The sequence below is a fragment of the Beta vulgaris genome, chromosome 3 (assembly GCF_026745355.1).
Source record: "Beta vulgaris subsp. vulgaris cultivar EL10 chromosome 3, EL10.2, whole genome shotgun sequence".
Classification (NCBI taxonomy): domain Eukaryota; kingdom Viridiplantae; phylum Streptophyta; class Magnoliopsida; order Caryophyllales; family Amaranthaceae; genus Beta; species Beta vulgaris.
Genome location: NC_079204.1, coordinates 55,174,560 through 55,200,725, shown reverse-complemented (window position 1 = coordinate 55,200,725; position 26,166 = coordinate 55,174,560). Strand labels below are relative to the sequence as shown.

At 35.2% G+C, this 26,166-nt stretch overlaps 3 protein-coding genes across 6 annotated transcripts; 1 reads left to right on the top strand and 2 right to left on the bottom strand.

Moving 5' to 3' along the window:
* Positions 1–204: 204 nt before the first annotated feature.
* LOC104889634 (alpha-L-arabinofuranosidase 1) lies at positions 205–9,961 on the bottom strand. 2 transcript variants are annotated; one of them, XM_010674899.4, is made up of 17 exons: positions 9,703–9,961; positions 8,863–9,076; positions 8,642–8,696; positions 7,401–7,612; positions 6,798–6,919; positions 6,547–6,700; positions 5,675–5,744; positions 5,376–5,521; positions 5,237–5,282; positions 5,080–5,132; positions 4,688–4,832; positions 4,300–4,418; positions 4,120–4,191; positions 3,919–4,022; positions 3,255–3,507; positions 1,590–1,733; positions 205–596 (listed from the first exon to the last, which is right to left on the bottom strand). In XM_010674899.4, exons 2-17 carry the CDS (start codon positions 9,025–9,027, stop codon positions 444–446), a joined length of 2,013 nt encoding a protein of 670 aa, XP_010673201.2. In that variant the 5' UTR covers positions 9,028–9,076; positions 9,703–9,961; the 3' UTR covers positions 205–443. The 2 variants fall into 2 exon arrangements, with proteins under 2 accessions (XP_010673201.2, XP_010673202.2); XM_010674900.4 differs by lacking the exon at positions 9,703–9,961 and adding an exon at positions 9,451–9,524.
* Positions 9,962–12,053: 2,092 nt separating this feature from the next.
* LOC104889633 (aladin) lies at positions 12,054–21,598 on the bottom strand. Of its 3 annotated transcripts, none has more exons than XR_007272070.2 (16): positions 21,320–21,598; positions 21,187–21,242; positions 20,906–21,052; positions 18,967–19,081; positions 18,512–18,611; positions 18,247–18,426; positions 16,984–17,042; positions 16,114–16,201; positions 15,961–16,036; positions 15,151–15,250; positions 14,732–14,783; positions 13,138–13,275; positions 12,899–12,986; positions 12,754–12,821; positions 12,511–12,596; positions 12,054–12,427 (listed from the first exon to the last, which is right to left on the bottom strand). XR_007272070.2 is itself a non-coding variant. In XM_048640027.2 (15 exons), the coding sequence occupies exons 1-14, from the start codon at positions 21,375–21,377 to the stop codon at positions 12,759–12,761; spliced, it is 1,320 nt and encodes a 439-aa protein (XP_048495984.1). In that variant the 5' UTR covers positions 21,378–21,598; the 3' UTR covers positions 12,054–12,427; positions 12,754–12,758. The 3 variants fall into 3 exon arrangements, 1 of the variants encoding a protein (XP_048495984.1); XR_007272069.2 differs by having other exon boundaries at positions 12,511–12,587; XM_048640027.2 differs by lacking the exon at positions 12,511–12,596.
* A 1,721-nt stretch (positions 21,599–23,319) lies between these two features.
* Positions 23,320–26,140, top strand: LOC104889632 (transcription factor IIIA). Its single transcript, XM_010674896.4, has 6 exons — positions 23,320–23,598; positions 23,691–23,837; positions 24,719–25,010; positions 25,096–25,325; positions 25,426–25,569; positions 25,684–26,140. The coding sequence occupies exons 1-6, from the start codon at positions 23,464–23,466 to the stop codon at positions 25,858–25,860; spliced, it is 1,125 nt and encodes a 374-aa protein (XP_010673198.2). The 5' UTR covers positions 23,320–23,463; the 3' UTR covers positions 25,861–26,140.
* The last annotated feature ends 26 nt before the right edge of the window (positions 26,141–26,166 follow it).

Here is a 26,166-nt window from a genome sequence, read left to right as displayed (position 1 = left end):
TGCTCGATGTTCTTTTGTATTTTTGCTTTTGAAGTATGTATTGTTTTCACGTTGTTTTGAATTGATTGTACCCTGCAAGAGGGAATATTTTGAACAATGGGTATTCATATAATCTAGCGTGATTTTATTTTTTACGCAAGGAGAATTCCTTTACAAGAGAGAAAGAACTCGAGGATCATTTTAACAAGGGATGAGAATATGAGATCATGAACATATCAATCTTTTTCTTCTATTTATTATTGATGAGAATGTCATCTATATACAATCATTGCACCGTAAATAAAATTTCTGAACAGCTGATAATAAATGTTTGGACTTGTTAAGAATTGGATCAAACCCTAGTATTAAGGTAAAAGATCCAGGCTATTTGCTGAATAACAAAGATCACTAGTGTATAAAAGCCCGTATTCGTATTCGAATGTGTCTGCTGTGTATGAATTAACTCAGAAAGAATATTTTAGGCCAGAATCTGCATCCTTGATTAAAATGTGACTTGTTGTTTCTTGTACAACATCAAATGCTGTGAAAGAATATGGCTGGAGCAAGACATTTGTGTCCTTACCATTTAATTTGAATTGAGATGAAGATGGAATCACCTGCAGCAACAAAATCACCAAGAAAATTTCAGTCTCAAGTATACATCTGACAAAGGCTTTTCTGAGGGTGCACAAACTTGATAACATTGTTAAGCACCTCTACTGGTGTTGAAAGAACACGCACTCAATCCGTCAGAATCTAATAGACGCGTACTACATTAGAATGTCCGAAAAAAGTTGGCATAGTAATGATATAGCATGAATGAATTTCATGATACGCCGTTAGTCAAATTAAGTGATCAAAAGATGATTTAAAGAAGAATTAACTATTGTAGAGGGAAATTGTTATAAAGAAAATCGACAAAAATAGAGTAAAGTATGAGCCATCAAACAATAATAAACTGAACTAAGAAAATGTACCCCAAAAATAGGGGAAACTGAACTATGAACGAGCTAACAAGAATGGACGAGTGATGTCGAAGTTAGAATTCCAGACATTTAAAGCACTAGAAAGAATGAAATATAACTTTCATAAGTGAATCTTCCTTTTCGACTCTAAAGGAAGTTCTTTCATTCATATTAGTGATTTAGATTCCTGAATTCAGAACTTTGACATTACTAATTCTATTCTAGTTCACATAGTACATAGTTCAGATTTGTACGTTTTCTTAGAATTATTCTATATACGTTTGATGGTCCATAGGCTTGTCTATTTTTGTCAAATTCTCCTCTCTTTAATTATGAGAGGTTAGGAAAATGTGAGAGCTAATTCCGGACAAAGGAGTAAAACAGATATTTGTTGTTTGATGTGAACATGGCAGGTGCGATAAAAGTGTAAGTAAGGACATGCTATCTGTTTTTAGCCGGCTAAGAAAATGTAAGTGAATTATAGAAGAAGAAGATCACTTATTTCGAAACCAGAGGTCAAGGGTTTTGTCGCGTAATTCTTATTCTAGCTAAATAAAAGAGTAAAACCACATTAGACTTGGCAATTATAAGCAATCAATCATCAAGAATGACATGTAGACTTAAGTCACGGGTTTCAAATTTTACCTTGTTAGGACTTTGAAATGAATTCTCATCCATTACATTAGCAGAGGTCAGCGTGGTCTTCATTGCCCCAGCTAGCTTTAAAGAATTATCATTGAATCTAATGGAGAGCTTGAGGTTCACGTAATTATTTGCAAAATTCACAATCTGCACAGATTATAACAACTTTTAGAAACTCAAAAATCATGTAAAACTTCTTCTAATAAAGCAGGGAGACCATGAGACGGATATCAGACAGAACTAAAATAACAACTTTTAGGAACTTCATTAATATGCAGCAAAAAGAAGTGGGCATATTTGCTTAGATCGAAGTTTTAACTGGAGGTTCTAGGCAAGCCATAAGTGGAAATTTGAGTAGGCAAAATTTCTTCTATTGCAGCATCAAGGAAGCTTTTGGTGTAATTATGACATATCTCTACTTGTCCCACTCAGGCACATTTTTTGTGCAAAGTTGCCACCATCAGCAAACTTTGCTCTGCATGACTTTAGACTTACTGATCTCTGAAGATGGCTATCATGTTGTTGAACTCTTAGAAACGGAGCTATACCATTTGCTTAACTGTTAGGTGAGTAGCACAGAATTAAGACTGCAATACCCTTAAATAGGTAACTAACACCATGTGAAAAGACTGCAATGCCCTTCAAAAATAACTAGAGTGTGGTCTAGTAAGGGAATATTGGTAAATAGATACCATGATTAGATACCATTTTCTTACTCTTTCTTTGAAAATAATTCCTCCTCATATTACTTAGACACACAACACTTCGGCAAGAAATTTTAGGAGCACGCTAGGCAGGGTACATGGATGGATTTTTTCAAAAACAGCCTACACACGTTTAAGAGGAGTAATAAAGTTAAAGCATGTTCAAAAAAAAAAAAGTTAAGTCACATGTTTACATCGTCTATTATTCTCCTAGAATTGGGTGCTGAAGTGTAATGGGTCAAGTATATTGAAATGGAGGAAGTAGTAACAAATAAATGATTCGACCAACAAAGATATGTAAAGAACATGCAAGGTTTCCAGTATCCAAACTTGTACTTTCTGGTTGCTGCTATTATGCTTAACCAACCTCTTATACAGACTTTAACCACCATTTCTAGATGCTTGATGGAGTTAAGCTGTCTGGATGGAAATATGGAATCATTTAAAATCAAAACGTTCTTATGTCTCAACTGGGTAATTTACTTATTTCACACAATTCTTCTGGTCATGCCTCTTCTTCTTGACTTGACTTTCGATCTTATATATGGAGGGAGAGAAGAAGAATTTTCGATCTCCTTCTTCCTCGAGTAGGAGTAGTCGCGCCCCGGGGATCCAGAAAGGGATCCGAGCGCGATCGGCTTTTATATTCCTGCTACTTCGCCTCCCTAGTTAGCGATATTCAGTGGGAAGTTGAAGGAATTTTGGGAAATGAAGCCCACTTTCAAACTGTTTTGGGGCTTGTCCAACAGCGAGTCCCCAAGGTGGGGACTGATTATCAGACCCTGACCTCACTAAAATGCCAATTAAGTCTGGATCACCCCTTGGTCCACTTTGTAGCTACTATGCCAAGACCAAAGAGGAGCATGCTAGCGTATTGTCTCCTGTGTCATCATAAAATTCCTACTAAAAGAAATTTTTCAGAACCATTAGGAAATGCAGAAGTTATAAGTAATAGGTTTATTACCTTAATAGTTATGTACTTCGTGTCGTCTGTTCCATTCTTCCAACTAATTGCAGATGCAACAAGTGATGAGGAACTGGATTCAAGCGTGGTTTCAAGATAAGCTGCCCCACTGGATTTTGCAAAAAATAGTTGCATCCAGTAGCTAGGCGTACCATAGACACGTGAGGAATCGTAAACAATTGCATCGGGGTTCCATCGTCTGTCATTGGTGTTCACGAAAAGCGGAGCATAGCTCGCCATTTCAATAACATCACTGCACTCAATTAAAATTGCAATTTCTCAACGATAGAAGATTATGTGGGTATAGACACAAAGAACTCTACCCAGAGCATTATGCAAACTCTCAATATTTTCTAAACATTGCAGATATGTATGTCAGAGATTATCAATAGTAGCTAAAACGGCTAAAAGAAAAGGCACAAATCTTTGTTCTTTTCACCTTAAAAAAAAGGTCACATAAGGGATGTAAATTCAGAAAAGTTCATTAGTTCAGCCAAGGGTCAATAAGTTCTTACAAGGGCCACCCAAATTCAATTTACAACCAAATAAGTCATGGTAAGTTCTGATAAGGGCCAGTAGGTATAGATAACGGCTATAAATTCAAATAAAGTGAAGAATGAAGCCACCTTTTCACATTGAGGCACTTAAAGAATACAGTAGTTACCTATTTTTCTCTAATCCAATAAGAAATGCGGCTTCAGCCAATGCAGCAAGAAGGCTTCCTGTACCAGCATCTTTTCCAGTCACGGCATATTCACTCACAAAAGCCTGTTAAAGAGAGGGCAATTAGAGAGAAACATTATGTTTCTGTTAAATCTATCCTAACAGTTTCAAATTATATTAGCAACTTTTTCTCTTTACATACCTTTGGCCCATTGCGTCGTGTATTGTCAAACTTACGACTCTTAGCAAACATATCATTTGCAGATGTGTATATCTGGCAAAATTCAAGAGAAGCAGAAGGACACTCATCTGATCAGTTGCTATAACTATCAAAGACATACATCAGTATCAAAGACACAGGAGAAAATAGTGAGAATCTTACATGAAAATCATACATATCAGCTGGATGATCTAATGGAGAGTTTGAGCCATCACAATTTGAGATAACTTGGATATCTGGATAGGCTTTTCTCAGGGCAGCATAAAACTTGAGGTAATTACCTGGTAAAAAAGGATTGAGTCAATGAGTTTCAGTGTAATAACATCGAAAAATGTAAGAATATAGTCATTGGCATTGTATATATTGTTGATAGAATATTGATCTCAGAAGAAGTGAGAATCTTTTTATGCAAGAACATTTTTGTGTCACTTTGTTCTCTTCATTGTCATCTTATAAGAAGTTCAATTACCAAAACAAATCTGTCATTAGGTTAGAAGCATATTATCACAATTCTGACTATTGAGCACCACTATAAGTAAACAAAGTATACCTCGATAGTACGGTTTCCCACAATCTTCATTACCAATAGCAATATATTTGAGCTCAAAAGGTTCTGAACGCCCCATCGCAGCTCGAAGGGAACCCCACTTAGAAGAAGGATCACCTCTAGCAAATTCTATACTGTCAAGCATCTCCTACACTCATAGAACAAAAACCCAAGAATGTAGTAGTTGCAATTAGAAGTCATGATCATCTGTTCATCACATTAAGCCATACTCTGGAAGGAGAAAGACATTGACTGGAAAATCAGGCAGATGTATGAATGAAACTTCTATCTCAATATAGACAATTTTTTTAGACTTTAACTGATAGTATTGCGCAAGAGATTCCTCCAATAAAACTGAGCGTAGGCTATAAGAAGCTGACAAAGACAAGACATACTTGCACAAAAGGAGCAATTGCCGATGTTTCAACTTGATCTTGGTGGCCAATTCCTATGATAATCAGAATAGCAGGTACAGAACCATCAATTAGCTAGGGAACTTTAAACTATAAAGAAGAAATTCAAACAGACAAACAATATGTCTATACTTCATACCATTGTTAATTACCCATACTGGAGCTGCCTTGAGATCTTCAGCCAACTGTCAGAATTCCAAACACTACAATTAGCCATACTTCACTATATTCTTGAAATTTAGTGAAATCAAAGGTAACGAAGAGTTAATAAGTCCTACTTGAAGAAATTCAAAGTAACCAAGTCCATCATCAGTCCAGTACATCCAAACATCTCCAAAGTGTCCTGGCCTGTCCTCCCATGGACCAACAGTTTCTTTCCATCGAAAAGCATTTCTTAGCCATTCGCCTTCAACAAAGCAACCACCTGATACAACAGATAATGCAAGAATAGTTTGATGACATGTATACGTGATGACATCGTGATAAGGTAGCTTTTAGATAAGAGAAGAAGGAAATACCAACACCATAGACGACCAAAAATACAAGTAACAAACGAGACTTTACTACAGAATGAAACCTGGGAATCTGAGGAATCTTGGTTCCAAAGCAACAAGCTTATCAAAGAGGTCCTTGCGGAATCCATGTCCCTACATGAACAAATTATATTTGCTAAAGTACAAGAGAAAAATCCTGAGAAGTATCGATGAGGGAGAATAATTTACTAGGAATGCACAATTTTATACATGATACTTGCATCTTCCTATGCATTCATCACAAATGTTTTGAAATTTGAAGCCAACAACTTTAGTTCATGGTTTATGGAATATTTGTTCGATCGTGAATTTTAATCAAATGTATATGAATAATATATATGCGAAGATGAAACCAACATTTACATCTTTACCGTGGCCAAATCACTCTAGTTTGATATACATATATGTAGGGCAAGTTCCAATAAACACGTTTTAAAATGAGAAGTATGACAAGGACAAATTTGCATATTTATACAAAATTTTCGAGCTAAAAATATATTCTCTTGAAAAAAAAGATGCATTATCTGTTCAAGAAAATGCACATGATAAAAAATTTGCACAATTAGTCAAAAATATATAAATATTCAATTCAAAAATATGCAAAAAAAATCTTTTTCATCTTCTCATGTTAAAAATCTTCTCATTTGATTCCATCTCACATCTCATAACCTCATATTCTTTATCAACTAATATTTAGGAACTTTTTGTACACATGAGTAAATTATGCTATTGCTTATGCACATATATTGCACATATGTTGCAAATATCGTGCTTACATTGCTTAATATATTGTATATGCACTTACATTGTGGACTATCAAATATAAAAATATCGTTAATTAATTTATATAAGAACAAGAAAAATGACAAAAAAAAATGATTAGGGTCACGGAGCCATCTTCGGACAAGAAATTTACCTTATAGGTATCAGTTGGCATTGCTGATACTTGATCAATCCAAAGTACTCCCTTTTTGGTGGTTGTTAACTGAAGCCTTGAATTTGAATTTGAACTTTTGGCTTCCAGCATAACCTCCATTTTTGTCCAATTAGCAATTTTAGCCGCATCAGCACTGCCATAATAAACTATTGGAGTCAAAGTGCACGCAGAAGCAGCATTTTCAATTCGTAATTAACTTAAAAATCTTCCACTGAAGGTACAACTCTTACATCACATTGCTGGTGGCCAGCACTTGCCCTCCATTTGAGCTAGTCAATGACACAGCAATATCAATTGATTCCATGGATCGAACATAGAAGACTACTTTATAAGTCTTCCCTTGTTCAATATTCTGTAATGTTAAACACGGGAGAATTATTTAGAAAGGTTAAAGCACAATCCCTGATAAGAATATGTAAATTCTTAAGAAATTCACATTGACTCAAAAACCAAGTTACTTCTTATCAAAAATACCAATTTACCTCCATCCCAATTTACTTGCTCCGTATTCCTTTTATAAATGTGTCAAAATACTTGCTACAAAATTAATTTGGCAAGTTTTTCACTCTGCTATCTCTCTAAAGTTGGGCCTCACACCCATTCTTTCTCTCCACTTTTTCTATCCCGTCAAACTTGTGTCAAAGGCTCATATAGCGATTAAATAAGTTGGGATAGAGGAAGTATGATATTCAAGAATAATTTTTGCTTGCTTTATTTTTTAACTTAGACTTGTCCCACATAGGGCATCTACATGCATATAGTTTAGAATGTCTTTTGGTCTTTTAGGACATACTTTAAAACAAACTAAGGAAAAATTAATTTTAATTTCTTACCATCCCCCAAAATCCAGGGTTATAGACTCCTACACCACCACTAGGACAACTGTTGGCACCATCATTGTCACATAAAACATCTATTCGAAGTGCCACTTTGTTCCGCTCAAAGCATGATGAAAGGTCAGTAGATACGATAATGCTTGATTCATCTCCAATAGTTGACCAAGGTTTGATGTTCGATGGGGTGTGATGACCTCCAGCTTCAAAACCTAGAACCACAAATCTTCCAGATTATATACTTATGTTCCATTACCTTACAAAAATGTTTTTGCCGAACAATAGGTTATACAAAAAGTTAATGAAATCCATGACTTCAAATCAGTGTCGGAGCCACATAGCCAATTGTGGGGTCAATTGACCCCACTAAAACCTAAAAGATATAGAATTTACCCTTTAGAATTTTGAGATTTTGGTGTATATCCTTATAAATTAACCATTTGACCCCTCTAAGTTTCTTCAATTTTATTTTGACCCCACTAAATATATTTTCCAGATCCGCCACTGCTTCAAATAAATCCTAATACATGCAAATTTGTTCCAAATTAGGGATATTTAAGTTCAATATTCAGCTACTGCCTCTGTTCTCTACAAACTTCCTACTTTCTGTTAAGATTTTTCCAAAAATTCTTCCTAATTTTTACCCTATTTGGTAAAGGTTTGTTCCCTTTTCACACTACTTTGTTCCAATTGTCGGACTCGCATAATTCTACACTCTCACAACCACATTTTCTCCTTTCTAGATGAACAAAAGGACCCACTTTCGTATTCTCTCACAACCACATTCTCTGTCCTTTTTAGATGAACAAAAGGACCCACTTTCATATTCTCTCTCATATTTGCCTTGAATTCTCGGCTACAATAAATAGGAAGATCTTTAGAGAACGGAGGTGTACAACAATAAAGTTCTAATAAATTTCGATAACTTCTATTCCATGGAGTTAATATAGAGTAAGTGAATTTCAGATGAAGAGAACACACCCTAATTTGGGGGGGGGGGGGGGGGGGGGTCTGTCATTAACTAACGGATGGAAGCATGCTGAAGTGAACTGAAATAAACAATTGGTGTCTGGTGCAATTCAACAGTCCTACCAAATTTACCGAATTCAACTCAGATTACATTACATATATGCAAATTGATAAAAGCAAATTAGAAAAACAACAAGCATTGCTAAGATTTTATAATAAAAAAAATACTAAGCTTAGCTTATTAAATGACTTTAGAAGGGCACTAAGTATACCTCTGTTGCTTACTAGTTCTGCCCAAAGTCCACCAGATCCAGCATGATTGATCTCCTACATACATAGCATATTCCACATTCATCATCCACAAATAAGCAAACCATAATCCACATTTCCACATAAACATGAACACTAGACCAAAAATAGCCCAAAAGTAAGTTTTAGAGAACTCCAATCTTTTATGACCCCACATGAAAATGGAAAGATCTAAGAGTATAACCTCAAAAAATATCCCAAACAATGTATCAGGAATCGGCCGGCCGGCAGCAGAAGCATCCAGTGACAGTGTTGCTGTCACATTCTGTTTGAACTTTCCAATACCATAAGAATTGTACAAAGTGCATGCTCCAAATACTAGGAAGAGCAAGAAACAATATCCACCCATTGTTGCCTCAACACATTAATCTTCTTCAAATCTTCTAAAATTGCACAATCTGTCACCAAATTTGGTAAAAAAAAAAATAAAAATCGCCCCAATCAGAAAGGCCAAAAATAGCAATAACTGCAAAGTGGGTAATCAGGTAATCAGTTATCAGAAAATACAAAAAACTTCTTTCTGGGTTCATAACAAACTTCAAAGAGCTATTATCGTTTGTACTAGATATGAATTACGTTGCAAATACTCAAGATCAACTCCAAAAGCATGAAACTCATTTTAATCATTTTATCACTCTCAGCTATTTCAAATCAACCACAATTAAAAATACATACAAAATTGAGATTAAATTAAAATACCCAGGTAAAAATTTAGCTCATAATCTCAATTAGACACCTTAAATCACTTAATTTGGCAACAAAAAAAACATACCCAGAAATCAAAAATGGTGAAAGAACAAAAGTCAAAGTTAGCAACTTTTGCATGCAATTCAATCAATGAGTAATAACCCACAATTCTACATTTCTATATAAGGTTAAGAACAAATAAAATAAAAAAGATTCTCACATGTCAAATAATCCAAAAATCATGGGCACATAAAGGACAATACCCATATTTCGCAATAAAGTTACAATCTTTAAAAAAACATATGCTAAATTAATCATATGATAAACTATTATTCACCTGTGAAATGGACCAATCTTCAAAGCACTTCTTTAATTGTTTGATAAAGAAGACAAAATTATGGAAAAAATTGGAAGAAAAGATGACAATTTATATAGAAAAAGAGGTATAGTGAAATTGAATCTATCAGTTGGGGCCACTTCAAATTCAATGAGTGTAGTGTTACACCGGAAAATATGAAGATATGATGATAGTAGATAAGTCTGTCTTTGCTTTCACGGAAGAATATTTCAGCCTATGCCATTTTAATCATCAATATGACTATATGAGATTAGTGTATTATCTATTATGTGCTGGAATGATTGGATAAGGCAATAATAAGTTAATAAAGTGGTAGTAGTGTTATCATGGTTAAGTGGGACCATTGTTTGATTGTTTTTTTTTCTTCCATTTATTTATTTTTTTAAAGTTGCTAAGATGAATTATCCTATTAAATTGGCATCTCGTACAGGTATAATCAGTTAGGTTTGCAGCTCAGACTCCTTTGAGAAAGGGGAAATGGTAAGGAAACCTCACTTTCAAAGAGCTTCTAGTGGGATTTGATCCCATTACCTTTGAAGTCATGAGGCTGAATCTTTATCACCAGGCCAAGTCTTGTTTGATTTTGTTCTTTCATTTTGGGGTTAGATGTTGATGTGGATATAGATTAATTGGAGTATGAAGTATATGATATGCTTTGATGGGATTGGTTTGTCAATACCTGCCACAAATGTTGTAGGTGAAGTTAAATTACTAACAAAAAGTAAAGAAATTAGTACATTGATTTTTGGTGACAAATGAAATGACTAACACATATATATTAGGGATTAATATAAATTTAAATCGATGATTAGGTACGTGAGGATAAGAGTTTGTGAATCAAAATGTGGGATTGGAATATGAATTATCTAAGTAGAAGTAACAAATTTAGTAACAAATAAAAATTTGAAGCATCATGATCTTAGAATAAATAACGAATTTACAAACTACTTTTATTAACATATATTTCTTTCTTCCATATCATTAAGGGCATATGTTGAAATAGAACATTTATTTATCAAAAATAGAAACAAATTTACTGGATGCATGGTGTGCACCGTGCTCCTGAAGCACAATATAATTTAATTGGTAGTAAACTCCAAAAATATGCTTTTTTTTATAAATATTTGATGCTTATGCATATATCTTAAGCTACATGCATCAAAATCAAAAACAAAATCATGACATTCCTTAATCCATGTGTCAAAACCTTCAATGACATAAAAATTATGATATTTTACTATCTTAGCATATGTACAATAATTACATTAATAAACATTTTTATCTATAACTTTCTTCCCTTTAGAATTGATCGTTCGTCATAGAGGTAAGGAAAAAACCATTAGGAGACCCTATACTCGAGAGGAACTCCTAATGCATCGGTTACAAAGATAGAGAAAAGAGAATAATTAACACAAGGAGTGACAATAAAAGAAGAAGTAACTATATGACCAACATTAACTATCCAATTAGCCGCTCGATTTGCTTCTCGAAAAACATGGCTTTGTTGCCACCTATCAAATTTATTAAGTAAGAGTTTGATATCTCACGTGATATTTACTATTTACCATGAAGGTGCTCAAACACCTTTGACTGCGTTGAAGACCAGAAAATTATCACCTTAAATGACAATATTTTTATTATTTTGTTGAATGAGTAAGAGCAAACCTTTTGTGAATTGTAATATCTTATACGTATATTAATGTATTAACCCCATGGTCCATTTTCTTTTTAAGAAAGTTGTAAGTTCTCTACAAGTTAATATCATACCCTTAGGCCTTATATTAGATATTTTAGTAAATAGTTCCTTTAAATGTACAACGATTTTCTATACGAATCAAACACTCTCCCAAAGGAAAAGGGATGATGTTTTAGAAAACCATAAATGCCAAAATAAGCCAAGAACAAATAAACCCCCTCAAAAAAAAAAAGCAAGAAGCCAAGAACAAACATATAACAATAAAGACAATGCTAGTTGCACTACTATCTTCCTTCACTGGTAGTATGAGCTAACGTTGGTGGACCTATTTCCTAGACTTATGGGTAGTTGTCCTGAAAATTACTACAAGTAGATATAAAGACACCAACTATTTGGCTATTTGCGTAAATTTATGGCAAAATCCAATCAACAAAAAAAGCACCACTAATATTGAGTGACCTCATTAGTGAGCCGTGGATACTTGGTATATTACCCTTTTTTCCTGACTTTGAAGGGTGGACATATGCTTGCTTTTTCTCTAAAACACTGCAAAGTTATAGAAACCTGATGCAGATGTAAACGCAGTTCAGCTCAGCGTCGGTGCATAAGACGACCCATTGTTCAACATCGATAATGGCAGTAGAGCCTTAACCTCAAAATAATGCATATCATCAGAAGTGCAAAAAACTGGACAGAAGATACAAAAATTTCTATAGAATTTAAATAATGTTCCTATTTAATTGTACAGTTAAAGCACAGCAAACCAAGGAAGCCATGGAATCCTGTTGTCTTTGGTGTTTTCGAGATGCACAGTATACTTGAACTAGGAAACTTGTCTGCCATGGTCCTAAAACTCAGAAATGCCAAGGAACTTGTATGCTAGATGTTGCAGTTGCTTGCTTAGCTGAAGGATATAAATTAGACAACGTTTTGAACTTCTTCATATATTTGCCCATGAGAAAATGGAGTAGAAATGAGAGATGACGTTTGGAGTACTTCAGAATTTACCTACAAAGGAAGAAAGATCTCAAGAGCAAATAATGGTGGTTTGTCTCTTCAAAAAAGCAAAAAGAGAATACGTCAAAACTTACCATACTCGGAAAAGAAAGGTCTTGTACATTATACCAGGGACTCTCTCCACAAAACAAGATCAAGGACAGCATATAGCCTAACAAAACTATTATATGTCAGACGGAACTAGAAAAGAGATTGCAAGGTGGAAGAGGATCTATGATAATGGTGGACATCAGAAAAACAAAACTCTCCCCCTTCCCCGCCCCAAATACTAATATTCATAAGATAATAAGAAAAGTCTGATCAACAAAAAGACATACCTCAATTAAGGAAGAATGTGAGAACGAAATAGAAGGGGGTAGGTGCAGCAGAAACCGGTGCTCCAACACTGAATAGGAAGGAGGGCTGAAATAAGTAACTTTACGAGACTAGTTAAATTTAAAGGTTGAAAAGTAGAATATGTACCACAGATAGCAAAGGTCCTTGTTTAAACTTGTCATGAAAAGAAAATGCAATTGGCTTGGGATTGTCTCCAGGCCCTCTGATAAATCCACTGGATGCACAATAAACAGATGAAATCATATAACTTGTATTTTTGATCAGCACTATCATGTATCAAAAGAACTGGGTACTGATGCAATAGAGACAACACAATAACAAACAGAGACAATGAGCAGAGGACATATTAAGATTAAGAAACTCACACTAGAGATGCCGTAATCAAAGGAGTCCTCCTAACATCATATATCGCTATAAGACCCTGGTATAATTCATCTCCACCTTTGAAAGATACGGCTAAACGTTCTCCTGAAGCATCCCAAGCTATCTTCTCAAATACTTGACTGCAGTAAATCACATCGTGAGCGTGAAACATGTTTGGTAAAACACAGCAGCGAATGTAAGGCTAGAAGTCTGCAACAAAGCATCATACATGCAAGCGAATAAATATTCCAAAACCATATAGATGAACAGGAAGGAATGTGGAAGCAAGAAGGGGGAGAGCTTCTAGTTCACCAAACTTCAGTTTCTCATTTACAAAGCACCAGGAATCTTATTTGCATCCCACTTCATAGATCAGTAGAAACAAAATTCCGACAGATTTACCCATCCTTCCCACTTTCTACTTTAATTTGGAAGGGTAAGTTTCTGAAGCAAATGAAAGCTCCTGTCTTGGTTAGCTTGGGAACTGTCAAGACCTGTGCTTATTAGCAGGCTCAGAGACTACACAAGACTATAACCCCTCATATGTGTACTTATGTCTTGCTAGTGAGGAGACCGGGAATCAATTTGCATTGTCGCATGACATTTTTGCTTCCACAAAGGTTATTTGTTATGGTTGGGTCTCACAGGATTTCCCCTACTACTCCCGAAGTCATCCATTAGATTATGCCAAAGTAATGGACGAAGGAACGTACACCGATCCTATATTAAGATATTTCCCACCTAAAAGCTTCTTTTCTTTTGATTTTTCCGTAAACTTTAAAAATGATTTGTTACTACACCTTTGACCATATGATTAATAATATAACTTTATAGATATGATTGATTTTGAAATATTTGTTAGAAAATAAAAAGTTCTAGATTTCAAAAAATACTTTTACCTTTATCGCAACTATAAACTTATATTTAGTATATTTTTTAAAAAATATTTGTAAAGATATTTTTCTAACACCATTTAGAGAATAGCTCGGGCAACAGACTAGTGTGCAGAAAGGATGTTAAAATGCAAGAAAAGCATAAGATTTAGTGGAACAATTCTTTTCTTGGGCGCTATGTGGGTGCTTTGGTTGGAGAACAATGACAGTATTTACCGTACTCAGCAATCTTCGTTGGATAACAAACGCAGTCCCCCTACTTTAGTTCATTTCTTTAGGTGTAGAATATAATCTGTTTTCTAAGAATAATTTCAAAAGTATCAGGTATTGTGTTTCAAATTAAGACTCTAAAACAGCACCAGAAACCTCTTTGACATGTTTATTAACAGCTTATGCCCTTGTCCTTCCCCACCCCCCACCCCCTCCCCCAGGACCAGCCACCAAAGTGAAAATCTGAACACTAACAGAGACAAATTTGTACATCACACATCCCCAACACACTGCAATACCAGACTTGCCATGGGTAGAAGGAAGAAGGGGGGAACAAGCACACTTGGAGAGCGCGCAGTACACGAGTGTTGTATGCTGCGTTCAGGAAGGATGAATCGCTCCCGAAAAGGAATGGGGAAGATCACCTCGAAGAACATTCACTTTCAAATCATATTCAGTTGAATGAACAAGAAGATGGTAAGCCTATTAATACCTGCCCGTTAGAGTTACTATCTCTGGCAGATCAACTGGGAGTAAGTGCGCAACTGTACGGAAAATGGGAAAAGGGTTAGAAATTACAGATAGGTCACATAGAAAGTGATACTCCTTCCTTCCCACGATGCCTTTTACTTCTGGGTTTGACATGGAGATTAAGTGTAGTTGCAACTTGCAAGACATATATAATAAATTTAAAGTGGCACAAGAGAGGGGAAAAAAGAGAGAGAATAATGGGAAGAAGAGAGAAAAAGGATTGGTGTAACAGAATGAAAATTATTTTTCTACTCAAAGTGTGAAAAAGAAAGATTAGGACAACCGACAACCATATATCTAATATAGGAACTATAAAAACATTGTGGGATGGAGGGAGTATTATAGTAGAAACTATATGAGAAACTAAACAAATTTAAGCACCAAGAGACGGAGGCTTTGATGCAAAGTGAACGGATCCCAATGTGGAGGACTTAGAGAAGGCAAGCAATATCATACGCCCATCAGGATCCCATGTTGCCCCCTGCAAAAGAAACACAAGAGAGGTGATGGAAATTCATAGTGAAAACTGGTTTTATCATTCAATGAGCTCAAAGAATATATAGGCGTTTAGAATGATAATCGCGCTTTCCATCATTATAACAGAACAAAGAGAATTTTGTAATTCAACATGGAAAGCAATACTAAGAGAACAAAACTCTGATTGCATTTAACTACTCAGGACATTTTCTACAGCACAGCAGTGCATTAGCAATTGAAAAACTGACATAGCAATCCATAGTACAAATAAAAGTAATGAAGATACATTTCATAACAATCATCATAACAGTTGCCGCAATCACTTGCTATTTGCGTCCCTGCTGGTAGAATTATACAGCTCAAAAGAATATAAATAAATAAAAAGCTTTTGGGGCAAAGGAGATTCAGGGACAAGTAAAAGATCTGGACACTTTCAGCATGTAACAAACATGGGGGTCCAGTTCATCTGTTTCAGCAACAGTATTAACACATAACATTCTTCAAGCTGATGACAGCCAAAATAAACTATATTTACCATATTTTTTCCAAGTTGCAGCGCATCAACAAATAATCTATTTGCATAACAGCAAGACAAGTTAGAAAGCCACCTTCTAGCTATCAAGGTAAGTACCATAAGTTTCAACAGCGTGCTGCATTTTTACAGCCAAAAATCAGTTACAATAAACTGATGTAGGGACCAAGGTTTTCACTCACCGTAACAAAGCCATTACTTGAAGACCATGGTTGAAATGTCCAAGTTCCAGTCTCCCACAAATAAAATGTTCCATCACTGTAGAAAGGTAATGCCTGACTGTAAATATATCTGGAGACATCGTGATGTAAGATGGTACAAGATTAAGAACATACAACATAGCTGCAAAAAAGTAATCTCCAGTAGGTGACCATCGCAAGATTGATATGCCTCCCAATCCTCGTCGAATAGGAGTCCCATGACCTATGTAAGCAGAAGAAGCTGTCGTCATTACAACAAGATTGGACTCCCAAAAAAGACATAATGAAATTATCACGAGTCTTTGTAATTCTATCGCTCATCCCAAGAAAGAAAGGGGAATTGTCACCATACACCCCGAGCTTTTAAAATTTCACCATATAGGCATATACCCAGTTATGCATAGGCCATAACTTTTCAAAAATGCACTATATACCTCTGAGGTTTGAAAATTTTCACCAATTACTCTTAATGACCTCCAAATAGAACCTTAAGTTAGCGTGTAAAGACCAATCTACACCCAAAAAGTATGAATGAACGTTTGAAAGCTGAAAAGAAAATTTTCAAGCCTCCGGAAACATCAAAACCTAATGCAATAGTTGACAATTGACATTCTTGAGTCATTAACTCATTATAGAGTAATTGGTGAAAAAATCTAAAGCTCAAGGGTATATGGTGCATTGCTGAAAGTAAGGATTATATCGTAAAACTTTCATAATGATGCGTGGCCCGTGGGTGCATATGGTGAAAATTCCCAAAAATATACATAAGTAGACAAATTGTAAATGATTTATCAATACTGTTTTTTTGCTATCATATTCAAAAAGTTTGAAGCCTTGGCCCTTGTTTGTTTTACTAGCTAGAAAATAGCGTATAAATGAAGCAGTTGTGGTTCACATCTTTACTCCTGCTTTATGGTTAATAAAAATCCTATAAATGGTGACAGAAACTATTCAAACCACCAGACTGAAATAAACATAACAAGGACACCAGAATTCTTTCCATACCTTGCGAAACATCCCAAATTGTAAAAGCTGAGCTCTCGTATGACCCCGTTGCCAAGTACGTGCTAATTAGTCAAGGAAAGCTCGTATATTGTGACAGTAAAGAGCAACAATACATGTTTCATACACTCGAGATTATCAGAGACAACTCGGACATATTGGATGAGAAAATATAGCACAAAGACCAGAATTCCAGAGCATATCAACAGGATATAGAGTTGCCTCAAAATAAAATCTTACGTTGCACTGTTGCAGTCACTACTTAGTACTCACTAACCATATGAATCATCCAATATCCCAATAGGAAAATTGCTTCTAATTACAGACAATTCATATACATCTATTGCTCCCTTATGAAGCACTTATTGAGATAGCCATTAAAAGCCCTCGTATAGCCTGCCGATAACAAGAACAAAATGTTTGCACAAATATAAAAAATGAATGTACAAGTCGCCTTTTCTCTATCCTTGTCAAATTCCAAAATCAATTACAGACAATGGTATCTTTGTCGCAAACTTTGACTAATCAAAGGATAAAAGCTAAGGATGGAGCATGAATGTCCAGAAGTGACAATAATCTATAAGAGGGAAAAAATGAGATAGAGAATGGGTGGAAAAAAACATCTAAATGGTTTCCAAAATTAACAATACTCTCCAACCTAGAAAAGGATTAGGTAATGCAATAACCACCAAACTTGAACAGAAATAGGCATTCAGCTATTAAAATATTGATTTAGAGATGCAAAGCACATATCGCAGAACGAAAAGCTTCAAAGGGAGCTACAAGAAGGAACTTCACTCTAAAAATCACATTGGTTGAATTCTGATCTCGTTAAGAAAGGCATTTCATGCAGGCATATGTTTGGCGTATCCAACCAACAATATAGACTGGCCAATGACAATAGGAGAGAACCACAAATTGGTGACAGGATGCATCAAGGTTGTCATTGCAAACTTGCACAATCTTTTGTTTAACACATCGTTCACATAGCTGGAACTTGCAGCTGTTTCCGACATAAAGCCATCAAAAGATATGTGACGCATGGTAAGGCGCAAACACAAGTCCAAGTCCACTCATTCCATATTGCTGCAGTCACGCTCACGCAATCCGTAAGCATTTGTTTTCAGCAAACAACTTTGTATAATCAGTCACAAAAGCCAGAAACACACCAGTTCTTCGTCACAGTACACCATTATGCTAGATGAAGTAGGGAATGGGATGGAAACAATTGTTAATAGAATATCTCAATGGGATTAATAAGGATATCTTCCATCAGGACTCCAAGACAGTGCACTTATGTGCTCATCACTCTCACTCTTCAGAAAATCCACCAGTGTCCATCTCGTGCCAGAACCCTTGGAAATGGATCCCACAAAAGTGGTAGCCCCAGATCTCACAGATGCTGGATTGCCAGGATATGAAGCAGCCCATATGCAGATTCCACCCCTGAAGGATATCAAAACAGAAATAAGCACAATACAATAAGGAAAACAGAGTAATTTTATTGAGCAAAAAGTATCAAGATGCTCACTTGCATGCTACAGAAAGTGTTCTCCCACTGTTTGGCCTCCACTCAACAAGTTTGACTTCTCTCTGAAAATCACCATGCAAAATACTTGGATTCTTTCCTTCTGCTCAAATTAGAAGTCATTCTAATAAGAAATAAGAAGGTTCAAGCAGAGATCTTTCGCAACAATTGCAGAAAAATTTGCAAAAAAATATGTTTACAGATATGTTTAGTTCAGCTTAGCTAGAAAATGCGTTCCTTTGGCAGTCACTTCCTTCAATACATGTTTTTTTTTAAGAAAGTACTAAATTACTTCACATTCATCTACGCCTCTACTATTACTCCTTGCTTGTTCATCAAACCACGGGAAATAAGGTACTGCCACTTCCCTTCCTCAGAAAAATGACATACAAACTGAGCAAGGTACTCAAAGACAGAGAGTTGGGTCAAAAGTACAGAGAGCATAATAAAAGATTTACCAGCATCATCATAATCACGAATTGTAACCTGATTTGGACCCGATATAAATGCCAATATATGCTTGTGTTGGTGCCAAGATACTCCTTGTAAATTCACTTCTGGTAGCAAATGTACCTGCAAAACTAAGAAACTAAGAAGAAGCAATTGAAAGAGCAAGCAGGAATTATTCCTCATTTGAAATCTCAATCTTACTAAGAGTACTTTTCAATTTTTCATCAATATTCATGAAAACAGAAATTAGTACAGATCAAAGACAGGAATAATTTAAACAAAATTATTCTCTGTAGTCCACAATGGAAGCAAGAAATATTATGCTTAGATTACTATCACAGAAGAGATTTCTGTCATCAAGCAACATTAAAACCTTTGATATGAAAATAAAAAAGAGCATGTCAAAAATGCTAGAGTCTTCTTCATAATCTTACAAACAATAAACAAGAATAAGACTTTGGTTCTCGAATAAATTTTTTGATTTAAAGAAAAAGAAAAAAGACTTAAGTTACTAGATCAGTGCAATCATAGAGTGAAAATTCAAAAGTGGCATTCATTACACCCAGGATTTACACTTTGCTGAATAACTGCTAAGCATATAACTCAATATTCGTTTTGAGAGGATGGAGAATACTATATCAGCAACATTACACCATCACTATATTCAAACAACAAGTTCAATTGTGCCTTGCAGTCCCAATATCAATCAAAGATGTGCGTATATATGAAGCACAAATTACAACTTCGACATTACTAGCATATGCAGCGTATTGCACATTCTACTAAAACTATATAGTCTTATAGAGACACTGATATAAGCCATAATATAGATTTAAGCAAGCCCTTAAAACCACCAGAAAATAGACGTTACAGAACTCTTAATGAATATAGCACTAATTTTTAATATGGCTGAGAAAGACACTTGCAGGCACAGGCAAGCCAGGGCAGTGTACTGAAGTTTCGGTGGGTAACAATTAACAAATCAACGACTGGTATTGAGAAAAGAAACACAATTTGCCATAATAAGATGAACCACATAAAAGTGGATCGCATGCCCATTAAGAGGCAGAAGAGAAGAAAGAGGTGAAGCTAGCTATTGTCAATCAGAGTATCAGACATCTTTACAAAAGCTTCACCAGAAAAAGGTTCTATTTCCAACATGTCAAGCTTCATATTCAAGCTTGGTGTGATGGATCAAATCTCTGAACAGCGATGAAACAAAAACACAACTAAATTTTGAAAAGTAAGCTGAAATCTCTGAAAAACTCTCTCTCTATAATGGTCCAACAATTAGAATATTGAAAGATGAAGAGTTTGTGAGACTCTTCATTCTCCTACGCATGATTCAGCAAAAATATCTATAGTTTTTAGGTCTTTTCTCTATAATATTAAATGTATCTTTTCCTACAAAAGGCTGCTAGTAGTTCAGGATATTGAGGTAAGGCACAATATTTGAATGCTTCAATGACTAAAATTTGCATCAGATTTTATAGCTCCTGCAGGAGATAGCATAATTTCTTCCAATTATATCCCACATGATCCTTCATAACCATTAATTTGCATCGAACTCTCTAGTCACCAACTCCCAAAAAATCAAAGCGATAAGCAACAAACAATCAATTAACAGTCCAAAATACCATCTGTAGCTTCCTTACATAATAATAAAATGGTAAAAACAGCATCAAAACCTAATTTGCAAAACATAACCAATGTCCTCGACAAAAGGCACTAGTACACGGGACAAACTTCAACTTCAATTAAAACTACCATTAAAAAATTTCAATTATAAAGGCTTGCAAACAGATACCGAACAATAACAACTAACTCCAACCATCCAAAAAAAATTCACACTAACACATTCCAATTCAATTCATCCTCCTAATACACAAAAATCAGCATTCGCCGCAAAAACTACAGATAAGCTACATATAAGAGCTACAAACTTACATCATTAGGATGAAAAATCCGTTTCACAGCACCAATCAAAGCTGTCAAACCTTTCTCCGGAACTCTTCCTTGCTGATCACCGGTGTTAACCGAACTCGACAACGACAAACTTTCCGGTTCAAATTGCACAGGACTAAATACAACTCCCTATCAATAAATAACAACGTCATAACATCAGTTTACCCCTAAATTAATCATAAAAACCATCTACATTCAAACTTTCCACACAAAAACTCGAAAAAATTAAGCAAAAATGGAAGAAAATAATGAAAATGACTTACGAGAAGTTTGGCATAGGTATCTTTAGCTCGATCGTCGGATAAATTATCAGAAGTAACTGCATAATAAGCATAATTTAGGTTGAGATTAAAAATGGAAGGAAAATTAAAGAGAGAGAGAGGTGGAAGTTCGTACTTAGGTCGCGATTGATTTCGCAGATGGTGACGGTGCCTGGTTGTGGAAACGACGGCATTTTTTTGAATTTTCCGGCGAAAAATATTGATTCTTTGTAAAACTTGAGAGTTTCTTTTTGTTAGTTGTATGAAGTTATTGAAGTAAGAGAGTAGGGTTTTAGGATGTAGCAAGGTGCGGCCTTTTTCCCGCCAGGGGTCCTCTCTCTCTCCAGTCTCCTCAGTCCTCCTCCCTCTGTGTCTTTTCTTTTCTTCTTGTTTTCCTCCTCCTTCCAAGCTCGGTCTAATTTGTGAAATGCAACAATTATATGTTATTTGTATGGTATAAAATATTCAATTGTTGAATTTCTTATGTTACAGATTCCGAAAAATAGGAACTTATCTTTGAGCTAGAAGTTAGCAATGCACATTAGCTCATAAGTAAGGTACAAAGTTTAACAACATGAAAAATAACAGGTTTATAGGCTTATGAGTTATGCCACCCTAAGAGACACGTTCCCTCAAGTTATTGTTCGGATGAGAATTTGAACCTTGGGCTTTGACAAAGCTTGGAGTTCCGGTTGATACTCCACATAATTACCACCTCTTTCTTAGAGTTCTTACATTTATACTACTACTCTATTATAAAGTGGTGATTAGCGATGATCGACATTTACTGTGGACTCGCTGATCTTTACATCATGTAATAATTTCTCTTGTAGCATTCATAAGTAGCATTGAGAAAGGAATTAGCATGCGTTTACCACAACAAAAAGTAGGGAGGAAAAAGTGTTGCCTTGACATAGGCCACAAACAGGATTCAACGACCTATAGACATAATCGTTGTATTTGTAAGCCAAAGACATGCTAATTCAATTCATAAATTATCCCAAAAGTAAAAAAAAAAAAATGGCCTAGAAAAGTTAATATAGTATAGTTTTAGAAGTTAGAACTCAAGTTTAAGATTGATTATGGCTTAAATATCTAGAGTTAAGTTATTGGTTTATGTTTTTTTAGAGATGATAATTCAACAAGTGTTTTTTTCAATCTGATTTGAGTTACATTGTTAACTTTGGTTATTACGATAAAAAATATTGACGACTTCAGATGTGCCATTATTATTTTCTTCTAATATACATCAAAATTCAAAACCTTGTAATGTTTGGTACAAATCATTATGTGAAGATTGAAAAAATTAGGGTTTTTGGTCAGAAAGGACCTAATAAAATACAAGTTTTGTGGAAGGACCTAATAAAAAAAATTTATCATAAAGGATCTAATAAAATACTTTCGATTGTGAACAAAAACCACTTTATAAATTTCCGGCCAAATTTATCATTTACCGGTGCTGACCTTTTTTTTACCCTTAGTTGACTCTTTAATGTTCTGTTTATATTACCGTAAAATTAGGAGGAGAAGAGAAATTACCGTAAAATTAAGAACCCTAATTTGCGATTTTGGGGAAACGTACTATAGGAGCCCTAAATTAAAAAAAACCCTTAAACATTGAGAGAGAAAAATTTGAAGAGCAAAACATACCTTGGATTTGATGAAGGTTGCAAGATAAGATCAAATAGGTTGATACTTCCCTTCAATGGAGATTGTGCTATTGGGAGGAAAGTGTGAGAATTCAATATGTTTGGATCAATTAAAATAGGAACAAAACATTAAAGAGTCAACTAGAGGTAAAAAAAAGAGTCAATGTCAGTAAATGGTAAATTTGGCCGTAAATTCATAAAGTGGTTCCTATTCACAATCGTAAGTATTTTATTAGGTCATTTTTGACAAAAAAAAAATTATTAGGTCTTTTTCCACAAAACTTGTATTTTATTAGGTACTTTATGACAAAAAATCCAAAAAATTATTGCTTTTTATGTGAATGATTGTGATTCTCTAGAAGGAAAGGATTAGTTTGATATAATAGTCCAACTTATTCTTTAAAAGAATTGGCAATATAATGAGCATGTAACTTCTTTTTGAAGGGTGGATAAGATGGAATAAACCCATTTTGGACTGGACCGAGCTTTTCGCAAGCTCAGCCCAAACAAACGCATTAAAAAGTAAAAACCCCCCAAACAACCCTACTCCCAAAATTTCCAAACCCTAGAAATCGAGAAACTCCACTTCTACTCCTCAGCGAGCACAATACTTCTAGAGTGTGCGGCAGCCATGGGAGAAGAACATGAAGAATCAAGCAAAATCGGTCCAATTTTCAGAGATATTCGTCGTTATTACTGCGAATTCTGCGGTATTTGCAGATCTAAAAAATCTCTCCTCACCTCGCATATCCTCTCTCATCACCAGGTAATTCATCGAATCTCTTTTTTCTCCATGTTTTTCTTCGCTATTTTCTTCGATTCTTTCTCTGATGCGTTTTTTTTTTTGTTGAATCATAGGAGGAGATGGAAAAGAGGAGAGAGATTGAGGAGGAAGAAGAAGAAGAAGGTGAAGAGAAGAAGTGTAATAACACATGCGAAGAATGTGGAGCTACTTTTAAGAAACCTGCTCATTTAAAACAACATATGCTTAGCCACTCTGTTGAGGTACACATATTTTTTTTTTCTATATGCTTGAAATTTATGATAAATTATGATTTTTCGATATGTTAATTTCTTATTTTGGATCAATTTTTGTGTTTCTGAATCATAATTTGTGCTGGATATGACTGATTTTTAAGTGAATGAAGATTTTGATAGTGCGTCTTTTTTCTTACTGTTGAAGCTAAATTTTGCTTCTTTGTTTTCTTATTGTAAATAAGTTTTTAGAAATAAATTCTATGTAGGCGATGTTTTTCTTATTTCATAGAGTAAGGTTTTCTGGAGTGTAATTTAGGTGATTAGTGGTGGATGTTAAGTTTTTGATGAACATATCCTTGCTGATACTTTTTTTGAATTTAGAGTAATTCGACGAGCAAAAAGAGTGAATTATAGAGTGATATTTATGATAAAAATGTGTTCTGCAATGTTTTTTGTTTCGTCGAATGTGCTAGCCTTCTTATAGAGTGATATAAGCTAATATAATATCAGCAGGGGACGAAATTAGAGTTCTATGGAAAATAAGGTTGATGTTTCCTGTTTTTGACATTTTTGTGGAATAATTGAGGACAGGGAATTAATTTTTGCTTGATTTGAATGACACCTATTAGCTGATTAATGTTAATACTGCAGATAATATCTTTATGTCAAGATGTGTGAAGCATTGGATCCCAAAGTGAGAACTCCAAAATGCGAAGAGGCTTTGTTATCAAATAAATCTTGACTGGACTAGTATCAGGATGGGGGACCTCCTGAGAAGCTCCATCAAGTCAAGCCTCTGACACGCTCTCTTTTGAGGTTTGAGAACTGGGGCAATTGTTAAGATAAACTAGACGATGCCCATTGTGCATTGGCTTTTTTTCTTAAGCAACGCAATTTTTTGTTCGCAGAGGCTCTTTACTTGTCCAGTAGATGACTGCAATACTAGTTATAGAAGGAAGGATCACTTAAATCGCCACCTTCTTCAGCATCAAGGGAAGCTGTTTAAATGTCCGGTGGAAAATTGTACTAAGGAGTTCACTGTTCACGGGAACATTAGTAGGCACATGAAAGAATTTCACGAACATAAGCCTGCTGTACCTGACAACGGAAAGGAACAAAGCAAACACGTTTGTCAGGAAGAAGGGTGTGGAAAGGAGTTCAAATATGCATCCCAGTTGCGGAAGCATGCCGAATCACATGGTACTTTTTCTTCTATTATGCCTCTGGTTATCTGAATTGTTTGCCTGTCTATTGTGGATTGGAACTGAGGATTGTGCATTTTCAGTTTTGCAATCTTCAGAAACATTTTGTGGTGATCCTGGCTGTATGAAGCCCTTTGCAAGTGTCGAGTGTCTCAGGGCTCATATGAGATCTTGTCACCAATATGTAAACTGTGAGGTTTGTGGTTCTAAGCACCTAAGGAAAAATTACAAGCGGCACTTGCAAACTCATGATGAGCACTTACCCACTACACTGAAATGCAGCTTTGAGGGTTGTAATCACTCATTTACCACAGTACGATATTTTGACCCTCTATTTCGTGTTTATTTTGCATCTTTGATGGATTAGGGAATATGCATTCTAACCTGATCTTTGATTTGACCAATTTTAACAGAAATCAAATATGCAACAACACGTAAAGGCAGTACATTTGAAGCTGAAACCCTTCATCTGCAGCATCCCTGGCTGTGGCATGAGATTTGCTTTCAAGCATGTGAGGGATAACCATGAGAAAACTAGTCGCCATGTTTATGTTCATGTAAAACTCTCTCCCTTCTTAATAGTTTCTTTACACAATCTGTTTGATCACTTTTTCAAGCTGTGAACGCCTTTTACTAATGCAAAGTTCATCTGGAATCTGCTCTAATTTTAGGGGGACCTTGAGGAATTTGATGAGCAATTCAGATCAAGGCCTCGTGGTGGGCAGAAAAGAAAGCTTCCAGATATTGAGATGCTCATGCGTAAAAGGATTAGCGCACCTAATCATAGTGACAGTGCCCAGAACCGAAGCTCAGAGTTTCTGATGTGGTTGCTTTCCGATGATACATGATCTATCTCTAGCATGAAGCGAAACCTTTTTGTAAATTTTGTAGGCTAGAAAATTCAGATAACTAGATAAGTAGTTTCTGCGAGTTTTGTATATTAGCACTTTAGCATATTAGCTATATTGTGAATGCGTGAGGGTAGATTTATAATGTTGATGTGGTCATACTTGTTTTTAAGGAGGTTGAAAATATGTTATTATATTTGTTGCTATTTGGTAGAAAACATTAAACCTTGAGTTGAAAATGTTTAATTTCTCATTTTTGTATAAATATCTTATTTAAGAACTTGGATCCTACCCTTGACAATAATA